General features: G+C 47.3%; 1 protein-coding gene across 1 annotated transcript in view; it reads left to right on the top strand.

The window, feature by feature from the left end:
- LOC119387287 (furin-like protease 1, isoforms 1/1-X/2) overlaps window positions 1-17917 on the top strand; it is a gene marked incomplete in the record, with an annotated part of 197772 nt that overhangs the window by 100118 nt on the left and 79737 nt on the right. The window contains 1 exon segment of the mRNA XM_037654629.2: window positions 14520-14618. Within this exon segment, the coding sequence (XP_037510557.1) occupies window positions 14520-14618 (99 nt within the window).

Genomic DNA, 17917 nt, shown 5'->3' with positions numbered 1-17917 from the left:
TTCGCAGCTCCCAGCATCTCGAGTGCACAGTATTTAAGGGCCGGATACGTTAACTTGTCTAATACTTACAACGACGATTATAAGCTAACATCGAGCGCCGGTTTTGTTACGCCTGAAGAAGCCTCTGTATAGTCTCCCGAGCCGATTATCATCGCCCGGCACGACGCACTTAAGTGTTAAAGCAAACGGGACAGGATTATCTGAAATTACGACTCCGCTGTTTCGTTGTTTTGCTCCCGGATATAAGACACGCGTGGCGCGATCCACTTTTACGTTGCTTTATACGCCTTGCCGGTCGTGCTCGAGAAGTCGGTCACACGCGTGGAGACAGGCACGTAGCTTCTCACTTTGCGTATTTACTTTTTTTTTTTTTTAATTTTAAGCTGAACTTCCCGCGCCTGCACCATCGTCTTCCCTTAGGCGTAACGGGAGTCGTAAAGGAGAGTAACGCCATTTTGGGGCGTTGATATGGAATTTTTCAGCTTGAAATACGGCCGTACTTGATGGTACCTTATAGACGTCTCTCTTGGCGCGTTCGAAGTAGTTTTTGGTTTTCTAAAGCGAGCGTCATGTGTCGCCCAACAAAATTGAGAACTTAAATCGTTCCTAATGTAAGCAGTTTCAAAGGGGGGAAAAAAGACACTTTATCTTCTTCATTCAATTTGGCGACGTTGTAAGGGTTGCAGAAATTTGGCGGAATTCGTTTCCTCAAAATACATTCACTTCCTCGTCTTCGAGCCTATACTTGAAGAACGTTTTTTTTTTTGCTGCATTCTTTTCTTTAATTGGTCGATGTTGTTTTCCTGTATAAAGTTTGTCAGAGTTTCCTCTATCTCATTTTCCTTTCCAGGCTACATTTCCCCTAATCTTTCATTCTCTTTTCTTTTATTTTATTCTTTTCTTGCCATTCACTTTGACCTCTCTTACCTCCCTTTTTTTGTCACTTTCGAGCGCCGTCCAAAAGATTACGCACCTCGCGTCTTTGTGCCCGAGAAAAAAAAAAACAATAATTCACTTCGTATTGTGTAGTGCGAATTGGAAACGCGCGAGGGGTTTACTCCGTTGTGCTTTCTTATTTTTCTTTAATTGTAATCGCCTCCATTGCAAAGATTCTTCGACGGTGTCGCGTTCACGTGACTTCGCGCGCCGAATTTTCTCAATTTTTGTCTCTTCATATATAAACGCTCCTCGCCTCGAACTCTCCAAAAAAAAAAAAAGTTTTTGTTATATCTTCTGTTTCTCTCGTTTGATTGCCGTGTGCTGTGCCCTGTTTCGCCCTGGCACAGGGCGCCCTGCTGTGCTTTGGGTTTGAAGAACCTCTCCGTCTCTCTCTCTCTCTCTCTTTCTCTCGCTCTCTCTCTCCTTCGTTCCCGCGCACTTACAGATGCGTCGTGCATTCGCCCGAATATTTTCCCGGCGCGTCATTGTTCCCCGTGCTTCGCTTATCTAACAAAAGAACGAGACGAGAGGGCGCGCTATTTAAAAGGGTCGTCCTTTTTAAATATACAAGCGCGCTGTCGGTCGGGCGGGGCTTACTTTGCGATTTCGCGCCAACTTTTTCTCCCTTTAGCACATGCGCCTTGCCACGTTTTATTACCCCCCCCCCCTTTTCCCCCCATTCGAATACTTTAACAAATTCGGCGATATAAAGAGTTCTGCCTTCAGCTTAGCTTTCCGTTGCCGAAGGTTTCAATACGCAATACTCGAAAGCCATACGCTTGCCGCAAGCTTTGTGGGCTTAAATAATTAAGTAAACGATCGCCTAAGGGAGCATAGACTGAAACGTTGCAAAATTACAGAGCTGGCCACTTTTCCATACGTTCTAATGACTGTGGTTGCTCGCCGCCGTTTCAAACTGCAGCCTCATAATCTCCTACCACAATGACAAGTGCAGGCGTAAAATTACGCCTCGTTCCTGCTGTCGCAGTTCATGTCTTGAGAGGGCTACTGACACCAATTTTCGAAGCTGGTTTTACTCTGCCATATAAATCTCTGGTATACAGAGGCGGCTCCGACCAAGTATGAAGCCCAGTAAATGCTGATAAGGTACTTTATTTGGAGATTAGTCAATTTTCCCACGGTGCACCTCTACTGACATCAACACCAGCGTGAGGTCAGACTACAGTATCAATTCTGGTGACTTGGCACGCCAGTTGGGATGACGTCAGGCACCAAAACGTACAATATAACTGCTCTTGTGTCACGACCAACGGAGCCACGGAGCAGATCGAGCGGCCCTCAGAACGTCGATATCTTATACTGTGAAGCTCATACTGTGTCGTGACGTCGGGGTACAGTAGGAATCAACACTAGCTTTCAAAAAGATGTAAATACGCGTAATTTTTCAGGCCGCACTCACCAGTACGTCTCCCAGGTTCTTGAGCGCTTGGTCTTTCATATGACGCAATGAAACAACTGAAGTAGCGACTCTGTAGGGAGACGGTCCTGTGTCTGTTTACGATGTGTATATATAATAATATATATATATATATATAGATACCGAAAACATTTCAATAAATATTCGTTTCTTGAGCACTCTTATTTGTAACTTTGTCTCTCTCTTAGAAAGCGTTCGAGCACGTTACCCTTTGGCGCTGCTGATACTCGAACCCTCTATGCAGCAGCGCTTACCTCTCCTGCCTGTCAGCAAAGAGCGGAGTTACGCGGCGTTTGGCTCGCGTTTAACTTCTCCGTTTTCGCTGCGCCGTGACAGTTAAGGAGTGTCAGAAGCACTCGTAGTTTCTTAATAGCGTCACTATTAACAAACAGCCGTTTGTGTCTCTCTGCGTCGCGCTAAGTGCTCCGTTCGTTGTAGAGAAGCAAGGATTTTCAGAACCGCGCGCAGTGGCGGCGAAACGAAATTACGCGCAATGATTTATCCGGTGCTGAGTAGCGAGGGCCGCCTCTGCGAGAATGGATTGCTCGAAAACAGGCGGCGTGTGAGGGAAGAGGTGGAGGAGAAAATGAAGAGATTACTGGAGATTTCGCTTCGCGCCTTAGGACACGATGGGGCGAGGTTACGCTCTCTCTCTCTTTCTCTGACGCTTGTGCGTGTGTCCTGTTTTAACGGGGGTGTGAAAAATGTGCCAGACCGTAGCCGCGATAAGGAATGGAGACGTACACTAGCTGAAGGAAACAACGAGCGAATTGTAGAGGCGAGAGTAAAAATGGGCATACAGGCTCTAAACAACAAAAATCTAATTTTCAGATAAGCTTTGCCGCAGATTGAAAATGGAAAGAGAGAGCCGAAACAAAGAAAGAGACAAAATTCAGCGCAATAAATTGTCTCGTACTGAAACTAAATTGCAGCCGTAAGGAAAATCCTTCGCTAAGAGTAGGACGCACGCAAACAAAACAGAAAAAAAAAAGATGGGAAGGCGTATGTACGGGAAAAGATTAAGCAGGGGAGCCTTCGTTTTATTTATGTCTGCGCAAACAATGACCTTCGAAAGCAGACCGCGCCCTGTGTCTTTTTCTATAACGCTTTTCTTTGGAATTGGTGGCTGCTTTTATTTCTTTTTTTTTTTTTTAACGTCGCTTACATGCCTGCTGATGAGACTCGGATGCAACCGTTTCCCTTAATACCGCTGTATACGTACGATCCTGCTCTTTCTGCGAGAAGATTGATGGTGCGTGAGCTTCTTTCTTTTTTTTTTTCTTTCACATCTATTTGTTGTTGTTTTTTATCATTCCGTATATTCTCGCATTCCGCGGAACAAAACGACCCAGCGCGTTGTTTACACGTGGCGCGCCCGACGCGTTGTCGTGTGCTCCGGCGCTCAAATGATTCTTTTTATAAGCGCATTAATTCCGCGGAAGTAGAGCAGTTTCTGTAGAAACGATACGGGCGGCTTGTTTGAGCGATGGGATTACTTTTCTTTCGCTTTTTTTCGGTTCTTTTTTTTTCTTTTTTCCCCTTTTAAAGTTCAGCCGTACCCACACTTGAGTGGTTCCTACATTTGGCTCTTATCACAAATGTAATATAGTCTGGCGCGCCTGTGTACGTCTCGTTAAATTTTGTTTTGTAATTGCGTGCCTGTGTGCGATATGGGATTGCAGAAAACGTGTCCCGGAGGCGAAGCTCCTTTTTAACTGCGCCGTGCTTAAACTGAAAGTGCTTGCTTTCTGAGAAGCGAAACAATCTCATATTTATACGCTTTATTTATAACTTTATTAGCCCCAACGAATGCTGCTTGTGCTTGCTGGTTTTAATTAGTCCATTATATGTTAGCTTCACGAAAGAGCATTTTTTACGTATGATATATATGGTCTATACACTGCGTGTGTATGTGGAAAGACTATCCCGCTTATCATCTCACGAGCTGCCTGCGAGCTTCCGTTCTATGTGGTAACGGTGGCTGAAATCGCATAGGCGAAGCTCATATTTCGTGCAAATTACGGGAGGGAGCGTTCTTGTTTTTGCGCGTTTCGACCGTCCTTATCTCGCGTGCGCGCGTATATAACGTGCGAGCCTTCTCTGCTCGGATACCTGGCTTTCCCTAAGGGGGAGCGCCATTAAAAAGTAGTTAAGGTGTGCGCGTCAGGTAACTTAAAATTGCCTCTCGCTTACGTAAGCCACGCAGGTACGTCGTAAATGTTTCCAGCCTCGCCGCGGTAATGATTCCTTTCCGAGGCGGCACGTTTCTGCAGGGCTCTCAGTGCGCGGCGGGCATGGTCTCGTCGTTTCCATATCGCTCGGCGTACCTAATTTTCTCCCGCGTTGCTCGCTCTGGAGGCGTGTGCGCCACCTTTTTCTCTTCTTTTTTTTATTTTAAAGGGAAACCGCTTGATACGGCGACGACAGCTTCGCCTGATGAGCCGGGCCCGTCGCATACCTCTTATCTCTTACCGAGCTGCCTCATTTATGAACGTTGCGCTCTGTTATGTGAAAGGACCGAATGAAATCGGGAAATTTGGTGCAGCGCGTATTAGCCGACCGTGTGATCTGCGTTTTCGATGCGTCACCATGCGGACATGTGCCTTGCAGGTTATGCTTTCTAGTAGTTTCTACAAACAGTTGCGAGCAAAGGTCGGACGATAGAGAGAGAGAGTGAGTGTGTGGTGTGTGTGTGTGTGTGTGTGTGTGTGTGTGTGTGTGTGTGTGTGTGTGTGTGTGTGTGTGTGTGTGTGGTGTGTGTGTGTGTGTGTGTGAGCGAGAGGAGAGAGAGATGCCCGTCTGGTAGGCATTGCGATCATTAAGTGCAGTTGCGGTTTGTATGTTGCGACGTATAAGGTCACCGTGCCGAATTACCGTGTTCTTCCTCTTTCGTCATTGGCGTGTGTTTTATACTTTTTAGTCTATTTGGCGGTATACTGTGGCTCGGTAGGGGGAGGAATTGGTCACGAGTTCTTGTACCGCGGGTTGAACTGCGTATTACCAGCGCAGAACAATTTTGCTTTGCGGCGGCAATAAGGGGGTTTACTCTTGAGAAGTGGCGTTCTTGGAAGAAAAAAAAAAAAAAAAAACTCGTATAAACAGTCGCAGCAGGACCATCTGTGGACAGAAAACCGTTTAGCCCCTGACTCGCACTGTTCCTCTAACAAGGGAGAAAAGAAAGGAAGAGAGGGGAGGGAGGAGGGGGGGATAAACCGCGTTGACCGTCCATCTTGAGGGCCGATAAAAGCTGCCGTCCACTTCACTGGCTTCCCTTGCTACCGTATAGAGGCCTGCTTGATTGCATTGACGAAATGGCGCGGTTGCCGCCGATGGTCCGCGGAATGGGTTTACACAACGACCGCGGTTTCTTTCTGTCTTGATATTTTTTTTCCTCTCTCTCTCTTTGTTACGCCCTTGATTTCCTTTCCAAGGAGGCTTTTAGCATCACGCGATTGGTGGCACAGCAGAAAGCACTGTGTAGACGACCGGGGTAATCGTAGTGAATGCTGTAGGCGGAATGGCGCAGTGTCGTCGCGATACTTTCTCTTTCCTCCGAATATTTCCTGCTTTGTTTTCGTCCGAGCAGCATTAAGCGTTAGAGAAGGACTTTGCTAACAATTACGGGGCTCAATCTGTTGTTACACGTTTTGTAAGCGCAACTATCTGTAGCCAATCGCTTTTTCTTTTTTTTTTTTCTATAATGGGCAGACGAGCAGGCTTTTATTTCCCGCGGCGCGTCTTGCTCTCACAACTCGACGCTGCCGCTCTAGAACATCGTTTATTCATGCAGTCATCCGAGCACCCGGTTTTCAGCGGGAATGTCACGCAAGAGGCACGCACCCTTTTTCCATCCATACGATTATCTTGCACTTATGTAGTCGCTCGAAGATTTATTTCGTAAGAGCGTGCGGCAGTGCATGCACGCGTTTTCCCCAGGCAATCTTTATAGCACGCGTAACAGCGCAGGCTTGGCGGATTACTCAGTTTTCGTGTCTCACTATATGCACGCGTTGACATTTTACGCAAGTGAATCATTTTCCCGGCGGCGCAGCTCGGACGATTCTGCATTCTCAGACGTCTATATGGAGCTGACGGACGACTCCTTGTGAGATGGCCGGACGCCACGAGGAAGTCTTAAAAAGCTACCAGCGTCTCAGCTCAAGTGATACAGCGGTGCCGACGGCGTGCGTACGTTGTGTACGCGATGATGAAAGCCGCCGACTCGTGAATACCCAAGTACACACCTACGTTTGCATTGCGAGATTCTTTCAACGATGAGCGATGGCAGCGAAGCCGTGACCTTTTTGCCTTGGCTTCGCGCTTTCCGTTCTTGGTCGTTTGGGCGTGGTTCTCTCGGATTTAGTTTTTAGTTTATATATATATATATATATATATATATATATATATATATATAATATATATCTATATATTATCTTGAAATAAAGCGGTTAAGCCGACGCTTTATTACGCCAAAGCAAGATGGCGCCGACGAAGAAGACGCCCGAGCCGATGAATGATGATGGTTATGTACAGATGAGGAAGATGAAGTCCAATTAATGCCTACACTAATTTTCACTTATTTCACTACACTTATTTTCAATATATATATATATATATATATATATATATATATATATATATATATGGCCTAAACTTTAGCCGATAAGGACAGATCGCATAGCCGTTTGTACCCGCCGCACGCACACCAGGTGTGCGTTGCGCGATCGGCAAGAGTGCACGCGGATGTGTCCGTCGTGCGTATACCTATCTCTGCGAGAGAGCGCGCGTATGCCTTTAAAAAAAGAAACGATGCCAAAGGTTGCCGCTGCTGCTCATTCGTCATGATTTACTTACCATCGCCTGTACATTTCTCTCTGCCTCGCGTGGTCGTCGTGTACAGGCCGAGCTGCGGGATTACGCGTGAACTCCCTCTTTTTTCCTTCCTTCATACGGTCGCTTCCGTGTAGCCTTTTCACGCACACACACACACACACGTGCGCGCACGCACTCACACACATGCTTTGTTAAAATCAACGCTGCCGTATAGTAAGTAGTCTGTCGGAAACTCTGCGAGCAGGAAACGAACTTCATCGCGCCCGACATCTGGGTAGCGAAAGCTTTTGTGGGTACATGGTGATGGCGAGACGCTTTTCCGTCATTCGTTTTGACTGACGACGAGGAAAACCTGCGATCCCGTTCGTTCCGAGGCATATGTGTGAGGGAGGGATGTGCACCCTGCAGTGCTCGCATGAGCTTTTGACCGGTGTGCGTAGGAGGAAATGGCCAGCTTAGTGATCAGTTTTAGGGGAAAAGCACCTGTACGGCCGAGACATATCCGTCCGTGTGGCGTCCATGCTTACACGCCTACTCGCCCACTCATGATTCACTTCGTGGAGATGCGTGGTTTTAACAATAGGTTTAATAGACTAATATCACTGATAATTGCGACGAAACCATATACAACACCTACAAGCACAAACCCTTTATACTAGTCGGCGACTTCAACGTACACATTATCGACCTTAGGACCTAGCTTTGTCGTCGACTCTGTCACTTTGTCACTCAATTTACATTATATGGGGCAACGCTCGGGTATACGGTTACTCACCCATACGATACCCAGAGCTTCGCCCACTCGTTATGATTCACTTCGTGGAGATGCGTGGATTTTTTTTTTGTTTCCATTTTTTATGTCTGATTAACTTTTCGAGTTCAGACGCGAGCGAGTGGTCTCGCGGGAGAACTTCGTTTTTGGTCTCAACTCTTTCTCACTCGGCGTTCTATTCCATTATTACTTTGTTATCTTTCACATCGCAGAGAAACCTACAGGTACGCCTGCGATATTGCCACGATTAGCCAAGATGGAGGTGCCGTTTAAAAACGGAACAGCTAGCATCGCAGGCAAAAGATCCTTACGAAATACGGTACCAGACTGGACGTATACAACGTGCGAACATGGCATCTCGTTGATTCGTGTTTGATACTCCTTCGCATTCGCAACGACAGATCGAGAGACAGACAAGATGAGGGGCTCACGTGGACGCGGAACGTGTGAGAAGAAATGTGTTTGCGTCATAATCTCACTCCTTTTATTCTTGTACTCCAGTATTTCTTTTATTCGTTTTTTTTATTTCAGTTTTTCAAGTTCACCTTGTTTGCGCAATGCTTCTCATCTCACCTCGATATTCAATCTCTCTGCTGGAACCGGTTTTGGCAAACATCGGTGCGGCCTCTTTATATCCGTTTTCAAAAGTCGATGGAGAGATGTAAGTGGCTTATCTAGTGTCACTATACGAGATCTGCTGTACGTGAGCAGCAGTTTGTCCGTTGAGACAGCGATGTGGCGTAGTTCAATGCGCAGTGGTTGCCTCGCAAACTAATTAAGCATACAGACTTTTTGGCTGTTGTGCTCGCTCAATTCAATTGGTCTGGTCGGGCATCGTAAAGTTACTCGTACTGTACAGAACTTACATTGAACAAGTGCGCCCAGTATGCAGGTGCACTGTTTAGAATGTTTAGCATTTTCAGAGCAGCGTCCATAGGTTTTCTCTTCCCGTTCCTGTCGTCTGTATGTTCGATGGCCTGTTGTATACTAGGTCGCACCATATTTTCTCTTCCATTCACGTTTACCGCGCATTCAACAATATTGTTTTCATTAGATACAGAATGTGAGCATATCTCTGTTAATATAAAGCCCCCCCCCCCCCCCCCCCCAAACACACACACACACTCCCCCCCGCCCCTTCTACCTTTCTCGTTTAACGTCGTTTTCCCACTGGGTCAAGGTATCGGCGCTGAGATTGACGTGCAGTGTTTAGGATATACACTTTCAATAGTGTGATCGCCCGAGCGCTCTTAGTCTGCCAGAGTGACACTGTTCAGCTTCCTGGTGGAAAACATTCTAGCACCTTGGGTTTCATTCGAGATCAAAAGGCGAGAAGTAAAAAGAAGCTCTGCCTCTTGTCAGAACGTTCGTGCGACTCGGAGGGGCCGCGCGCCACTTCTTCCTACAGGAGTTGTGTTGTATACTGCATGCACTAGCACTGTTCGATCCGCACGTATCCCTAGCTGTCCAGAGTAGTTTACCCGCTGGAGCGTGTATACCCTTCCCCCCGTATATGTCTGCGCATGTATTTACTTTGCTTATTGTTTTCTTTCTTTTTTTACCTGTCGCCTATCGAGCGCTTCTTTCCTTTCATCCGTGTTCGCTTGTTTCTCTAACCGAAGTCAACGTTGCTGCGGGCCGTCAAACGTATGCGAGCGCGCGCGTGTAACGGCATCCGTCAAGTGGATACGACACGCCAAGCTTGCTCTGTGCGCTTTTAAAACACACCCAAACATACGCACATATATAAATGCGATATGTGACACGCGGACTCGCTGTTTGCGTCCAACGACGCACGGCTTCCGCGCAGTTAGACGTGGACCGTGCGCTTGTTCGCGCCGCTTCTTTTGTCGTTCGCCCCCGTCGTCTCAGTTCTTTGAAAAAACTGGCTGGATCGAAATTGGAGTAAACAACTTCGCTGTGCCGTATGCTTGCTTGCTTGCTTGCTTGCTTTGCTTGCTTGCTTGCTTGTCCGGAGTTGGGAAAGTCTATTTGAACGTGCAAATCACGCTCGTTATTTTTTATTACTTTTTTAGTGAACTGTGCGACCTCCGAGACTGAACAAACGCGCAAGTGTTGTGAAACCTTTGAAATGCGATATTTTCGTATAGACCTACAAGTTGTCGTGTCAGGAGTTGAGAGAAAAGCCGTGTTCGCGTTACCCAGGCGCTGCCTTCTTTGTTTATTAGTTTTATTGCTTTTGTTCGGCGATATCGTTGAGGCACCGAGTAGTCTTCGTGTGCGCTGTCGCTGCTTCGTTATTTTTTGTGCATATGTTTAATACATACATTCATTCGTTTCGTGCACGGTATTTGCTACGACGAAGGCGCGTAGTAACAAGCCCCTTATACGTGCGAGAGCCGACTGTATAACGCTATACAGGGTGATGTAAACGGTAGTAACAACTTCAGTCTCTCGAGGCTGTTGCAGCATGCGCATGTCTTTAGCCTCCTCTGCGGGAGCGAGTACTCATTTCTCGGAGAAGCATCCTCTCGAGCGGGACGCGCAGCTGTGAAACGCCTAATGAAGTCACACAAACAATATATACATGTCGCGGTGCCGCGGTTTATGTAAGACGTGAAAAGGGGGCGATGGAAATGCAGTGTGAAAGATGGGGGAGAGTTGGCGTCAGAATTGACTCGCCTGTGTATAGTTTCAGCGCAACTTCGTTAGCTGTAAGCGTTGGAGTTGCAAGACGATTTCGCTCTGTCGCCCGCTGTATTTGTCGGTGCACGCGATAACAGATAAGGCGGTGTAATGAGGAAGCGGGATCGTGTCAGGCCTAAATATATTCGAAGCACTCCGAAATGTTGTGGACAGTGCTCTTAAAGTAAATTAGTCTGCTTGATATCGTTTATGAGGAGGAAAATAGCGTTCATGCTTTGAAGCTTTCTGTCCCAATCTTCTTTTTGTAGCAGTTCCGCTGCCGAGTTTCGGGACGCATCCCACGTCCCCACGTAAAAGCGTGGTAATATAATGTGAGCATTGATTTCAGGACTCCGCGTCTTCTCTGATTGCAGGTTATTCCGTTGTCTGATGTAACTGTGAAGCACGTGGCTTTTCTGAAATGCTTCGAAATCTGTAGCTGGCTGCTGTTGAATTCTTGGCGTTATTACAGCGATGCCTGACATGCATATCGTTCGGTCAATTTGGAGAAAAGTGTCTCTTTTGAATTTCTGCCTTCTGGTGAAACAAAAGTGCTAAGACCTTCAAAGTATACGCTCACTCACGTACTCAGTGGCTTCGATCGACAAGTATATACAAGCGTCGTCTATTGCACATAAATCTTTGTGTTTCAGACTTAATGAGCTCGCCCTTGCCGAACGCGAACGAGAAGTAGTACACCGCCCATCGTCTGAATATGAATGCGTATCGCTTCATCTACATTACCTACTCCTAGGTGGCAGCCTTCCGGCAATGCTTTCTTTTCTTTACGGAGCAGCGTGCGAGCGTCCCCCTTTCTTTACCTTTTAATCGCATCAAAGCACGCGTCCTACTTCGCGGTCCTTTCGAACGGCAGCACTGCAGTTACATAACATTCGCTGTCGCCGACCGATAGCTTTATCCTTAAGTATACTCGTCGCGTGAAAATGCGGCGTACGGTTGTTTTTCTTGCTTTTGCCGCGCTCCCGTGTGTACCCGCTGATCCTCCGTAAGACATTGCAGCACGTCTCGGAAGTGCAGGCACGCTTACGCGATACGCAATCGCTCGAGCAAAAGAAGAAAAAAAACTTAGAAAGGAAGGAGAGGTAAGGGTTGAAGGGTGATCCGAACGTGCCGTTGGCGACGTCGACGAGGTGGTGAAATCGGGGCCAGCTGCGCACCGGCCGGTGGCACAAGCGCGGTGTCGGAGTTTGTCCAGATATCCGGAAATTGAAGGAACTCTCCGCAATGGATGGACAGCGTCCGGACGACCTCCTGTATGGGCGCGGCTGATGCAGCGGCAGAGCCGATCGACTTTCGTTCTTTGCCTTTCGCTGTGTATGGCTCCGATAAGACCCGCGCGCGCTCGCCTGTCCTGGCTGATAGGATTGATTCCTGGCCCCGTTTTGCTTCCGTCTTTCTCGATACTGTTTCGCTCGCACGCTCACCACCACCACACACACACTCTCTCTCTCTCTGGCCCTTCTCCTTTCCAATGAGCTGAAGTCTTTTGTTTTTACGCCTGTCCCTTCTTCAGCTGTCGAGTCCTTGGATACCCCACCCCTCCCCAAGGCGGCAGATTTATCCGTGAATTGCTGACGTCCGTGACTCTCGAACTGCCGAAGAAATATGGCCGGTCAGGATTGCCGCCGTTAAAGTGGATTTTCTCTTGGCCGTTTCGGACTGTGGTCCGCAGGGCCTGCATCTCCAAGGTTTATTTTTTTTTTTTTTCCTACTATAGAGATACGACGCAGCCTGTCCTGGCAGTCGTTTGATCGGTTCTATATCCTCTGCCCGCGCAGTTCTCGCGGTGACAAGATCAGCTCGCAACGGCGCCGGATTGCTTTTACGTGTCTCTGTGAAACTGTGTATATATCCTCGACTCGAGAAATGTCTATAGAGTTGTCTCTGTGTGTGATTCGGTGCGCTGATACGTCGCTACGTGAGCGCTTCGATCATTACAGATTTCGTTTACTCAGAATGGCGAAAGATCTCGCGCACGATAGTATGCTGAAAAAAAAAAAAGGGGGGGGGAGACAAAAATATAGATTGATAGTTAAAGACCAAAGCGCCTAGTGCAGACTTTGCATAAGCGATGGTCGCGCCCACGAGTCCTGACAACAGGTATGTTAAAAAGAGGAAGAAACTAATGGAAAATGACATTTCTCTGACCTTGTAATTTCTTTTCGGTGGTGTAGGTCACTTTCACCGCTTGACGTTCGGCATCAAGTATAGTCTATCCGACTTGCGAATATCTTGGCATTAAGCATACAGCTAAAATTACACATTTTATTGAGTGGATCTCCTGTGCTTACCTCAACTGTACTTAGTATCACGTTCGTGACATCCCATCTTCTTACACATTTTATTACGATGTCTTGACTTAAAGATATTTATCATGGCGTTTATGTCGCAAGCATTATTAGAAGTTTAACTAATGTGGCCTCCTCAATCACTGACCGTGGTCGTCGTCGCTTATTGTTGTAGCGCCGGTCGCGAGATTAATAATCTATTATGTAATTTTTTGCTGTAGGGTAAGCTGACACGCAAAAAGAAAACGGCGTTCTCCATCAATTATAGGCACACAGTCACGTATAGACATATTGACACACACACTAGGTATACACGCAAGCAGTTGAAGCCACGTACAAATAGATGGGTGCTCAGAATGCTGAGCTTGTCTAGACTTACTAGACCTTACTAGACTTTTTTCTTCAAAGCGCGCATCGCAGCACCTGCAGTTGACTGAAGCCTTCCAACCTTTCATCTCTCCTTTCCAGGCCTTCTTCATAATTTTCCTGTTTTAAGCTTTTCTTTTCTTCCTTAGAGGCTGTCTGTAAGGCGTCCTTTCACGCGTTTGTTTTCTCCTTGGCCGAAGTCTTTGCATTTCTACGGCCACCTTCATTCAAATGCAAAGTGGTTCCTAGAGTTTCCACTTAGAGCCAGTTATGCAGGCGTTATAAAGCGCCTTCGAAGTGGCTTTACCGGGCGAGACGATATCTAAAAAAGAAGAGACCCGACGTTTCACGGGGATATACTTGCTGCTTTTTTTTTTTTTCCTCCCATTCTTCTTTGGATGGAGTTTGGAAGTCTCGGTGCTCGCGCTCAATCTCTCGGCCTGCTTTCCTTTCATCGTCTCTTTCAATCCGGGCGGTGTGTGCCGCTCGTGTGCGTTTGCACGACGGGCTGGCGTTTTGGAACCTCTCCTTCCTTCCATCCTCAGAGGCATCTGGAGACGAATGGTCGGAAACGTGCTGCTTGCGACCACTGATTTACGATGCACGGCCCTGCACACACACACTCGCGCGCGCGCTCTCTGCAGCCCCAGCATCCTATATAGCACCGGGCTAAGTGAAAAGCGGCTGCGCGCTGTTTAAGACCTGCGCTAACGCTTCTGCAGAAAGAACTGATTATAGTTATATCTACGTGGTTAGGTTATATCCTATGAACACTGCTAAATTTCCCGTAGCATTTACGAAATTGGGGTCGTTTTGAGATTTGAACAATGATGCCTCGATATGTATAAGCAAAGTGCGTATTATTCGCGAGAAAAAAAATTGAGATCATTGGGGAAGAAAGACAGCAAACTGGGCGAGATGATTTGAATCCATGGTACTTTAACAACAGCTCGATAGAGACGGGACCAAGAAAGAGAGGACACGTTCGTATGTGTATCGTTTTCTTGGTTCAGTCTCTTTTGCGCTATTGTTCAAGTATCATCGACCATAAGGGTTATAATATTACATTGCGATCAAAATCCGGCTACAGGAAAGTAGCGTCGGGCGTGCAGATCCATTTGTAATGTAAAGTCCTTTACCATAAGTAGTATTTAGAGCATTAGGCTGTACGTACTTCCTCCAATCTCACGGTACTTTCTTCTCTTGTGCTTTGCAGGTCTTTGGGGACCACTATCACCTACGGCATAAACGCATCGCCAAGAGGTCCTTGCAGCGAAGCGAGGAGCACCACCGGAGTCTAGAACAAGAGCCCAATGTGAGTACATGCATGCCACGGTACATGCCGTCTTGTGTCATTTGTAATCGTCGTTATTAGACAGCTTTAGAGCAGGGTACCCAGACATTTTTCGTCGCTGCGTGTGTGTCGTGCGCTAACCATACTGCGAATAAGCATTTCGCCCCCCTCCTTTATTAATCATTTTCTTTTGTCAAAACCACGTGTGTAAGCTCATGCTGCCTCCACAATTTCTTTGCCCTGATCTCGACAAGGTCCAAGCGCGGTTCTGTTGCGGTTGCGTTAACGTAGGACAAACTCTATTGTAAATCATCCACAGCGCGCTTACGCAAACCCAATGAAACCAAGGCCTCGATACACAATTCTTAAACGCTCTGTTACAGAAAGTTAGCATTTCTTTCTGATTCTGCATGTGATGTTTTCTTTGTCAGCACGGTGAAATGAGCAAAACGTTCCTGAGGGGAAACTGAGGCGTCTGCCTAATTCCGCCATGCATGTATTGTCGAATAGATGGCGTTTTAATCCAGGCCTTAGCGACAATACACACCGATTAACGGGAACTAATCGCGAGGGTTATGCTCTGTTCTAACTTTAAGCGCTGAAAAGCAATTGCAGTCTAAGTCATGAACACCAACTTATGGACATTACCTGTTCTGGCCATGTTGGCGTTTTCACAAGTAACAGAAAAACGAAGAGAAGGCGGTGAATTTGACAATTTTGTGCGATAGTGTACGTCCAAAGGCTAGGGCTTATACTTTTATAGTTAAGTAAATAGCTGATGCGATCGAGATTAGGTGTACTGGTAGACTCGTGTGGATACGCACGCACATTGAGCGCCGCAAGCGCCGGTTTCAGTACCTCCGATGAATATTGCAACTTCCCCGTGCGGGCATCGCTAGAACCTTGAGTGCAGTCGTGAGTGTAACCTTGAGTGTACTCGCTGCAGTATTCCACGAATAATTCGGTGAATTATTCGTGGCAAAAAATAGTGTACGAGGTGAGTCCAGTTACCGCTACTTGCCTGTATAGTTACCTCAAGGGCACGTCGCGAGTGCGGAGTGTGCAAGCGAGCGTCTCACGCGTGGTAGTTCGTCGCTACGCGTGTACTCAACTTATATGCCTTGGAAAAACCATGCCTTACCCAACAGCTTAAGCGTTTCGACGATGAGTATACCGCTATTTACTCGTACAGGTGCATGCGCGGTTTACATACCTGTACGAAAGACGTGCAGTGACGCGGCGTCTTGTAGTAGCATATTTTTATCCTTAGGAATTTGGGTGCGCTGTGTGTGCAGTGCTTATGGGTACGCATACCCTCCCGCAGCTTACTTTCACAGCGAATCTGACTTTGTCTACCCTGTGCTGCCGTCGTCGTTGTCGTAATAATAGTAGTAGTTGTAGTAGTAGTAGTAGTAGTACTCACGCAGGTCACGTGACCAGAGGGGGTGTGTGAATAAAGATGAGGATGATGAAGATGCTGGTCCAAATTGTTATGATGATGCACGCGATCTCGCTAGCCAATCACATGCTACCCGCGCACTTAGTTTCGTTGTTCGACGGTTTTCATGGCGGGGAACTGGCTGAATATTTTTTTTTCTTTTTTACTTAGCGAGCTTTTTTTTCCCCTTTCGAGGCCTCGTATACTGTCCCGCCTGCACATAGAAGCGCGCCGCACTAGCTCACCGCTAGCTCGAAGATCCCATTATTATGCCCCTTCGCTCGCGTTTCCCGTGGCAGCCGGATGCGCTTTCGGTCGTGCGCCTCCGTTGTCGCGGAGTCGCTCAACTGGAATTAGTTTTTTTTTCTTTCTTTTGCGGTGGCGCAGGCGCCTTTCTTTGCTCCGCGCCGCACTCACCTTCGGCTTCATCGCTCGTCTTTTAAAGACGAGCGACGGAGCAACGCACGCGCGCTAGTCGCGGTTTTCGTAATCCGTGCGGCATCTCGCGCGCTCTTATGAAGCTGCCGGCCCTCAAGAGTCCTTCCTATGCGACGCGCAGTTCAGCAGACCGTGAAATTAAGTTTTGCACCGAGCGTGTGTTGTGTGCCCAGTCGGTTTCCTTTATTTTCTGTCTTCGAGTAGTACAATTCACCGTCTTTAACGTATTTACCTTCATACTGTGCCAACGAGCCAAATGAGAGTCAGTGCGTTTTACTGCTCACTTCATTGCCTTATTATTTAACCTCTCGGATTCAAATAACTTGGTCTTAAAATTTGTCCGTCCTTTGCTTTCTCGAAAGTCGTTTCCTCTTTCTCACAGTTATATTGCCACGCCCACTTCTTTTATTTGGATTTGACCAGCAAGGACGGTTATCAATGCTCGACGCTGGCCGCGAAGCAGTGTTCGAGAAGCTTCGCGATTATTGTAGATCATTTTGTTAAGATTGCGCGCAAGACGCGCACACTCGAGCTTATTCTAGAACTTGCGCGACAACCAGCGATAACGCTGCAATATTCGACGGCACATGTATAAATGCCGACGCGCTTCACCGCTTGTCAGTTGATCGACGGTCGACGCTCTGTTCGCCGCTATCAGTGTATTGCTGTAGTTTGACTTTGTTTCCCGGCCACAAGTTCGGCCACATAAAGAGCTTCATCTCCGACGTGCTGTCTTCGTCGACGTCACGACCACGTGACAATATGATCGTTACCTCAAATAGTTGTTAAGTAGGCTTGCAGTTCATATAGTGTATACCTTGCGAAGGCGTAGCTGAAAGTTGAGGTAATTGAGGTAATGCTGGGGCCGAACCCAATTATTCGAACCCAGTTAATGGCGTCGTTGGTTGGGAGTGAAAAATAGGCGTTGTGCTTGAGCGAAAGTTCGAGATATACACAAATAAATAAATAATAATAAAAATCTTCGGTCCGAGTGAGGATCGAACCCAGACCTTCTGCGTGGCAAGCAGGTGTTCTGCCACGGAGCCACGCCAGTGCTTGAAACTGCTTCGTAATGTCATGTACTGGGAGGAGTCTCCTTGATGCGTGTAATATTGCGAGTCATAGTAGTAGAATCGCAACCGGCGTCAAAACATGTCAATTGAGCAACGATTGGGTGGTGTAAAGCTGTCTACCCATTACAAAGTGTGCAGGAAGAATTATGGTGTAGTGGGCACTTCGCAACTGCCCTTGCAGTAGGTATTATAGGATAGTTTGAAACAGCCAATGTTCCGCGCACAGCCAATGTTCCGCGCAAACAGCCAATGTTCCTTTCCGTGCGGCACGGTTGAAGGCGATGCGCACGGGGCCCGATTACGCTATCGCGTTCTACTCCTGGAGGCCAAGCTCAAGCGTGTGGCAATTTTTCTGATGGTTATATGGTCGT

This window comes from Rhipicephalus sanguineus, chromosome 3 (genome assembly GCF_013339695.2).
Source record: "Rhipicephalus sanguineus isolate Rsan-2018 chromosome 3, BIME_Rsan_1.4, whole genome shotgun sequence".
In the NCBI taxonomy this organism is placed as follows: Eukaryota; Metazoa; Arthropoda; class Arachnida; order Ixodida; family Ixodidae; genus Rhipicephalus; species Rhipicephalus sanguineus.
Note: the sequence above shows the minus strand (reverse complement) of the source record. Positions and strands in the feature narration are given on the sequence as shown.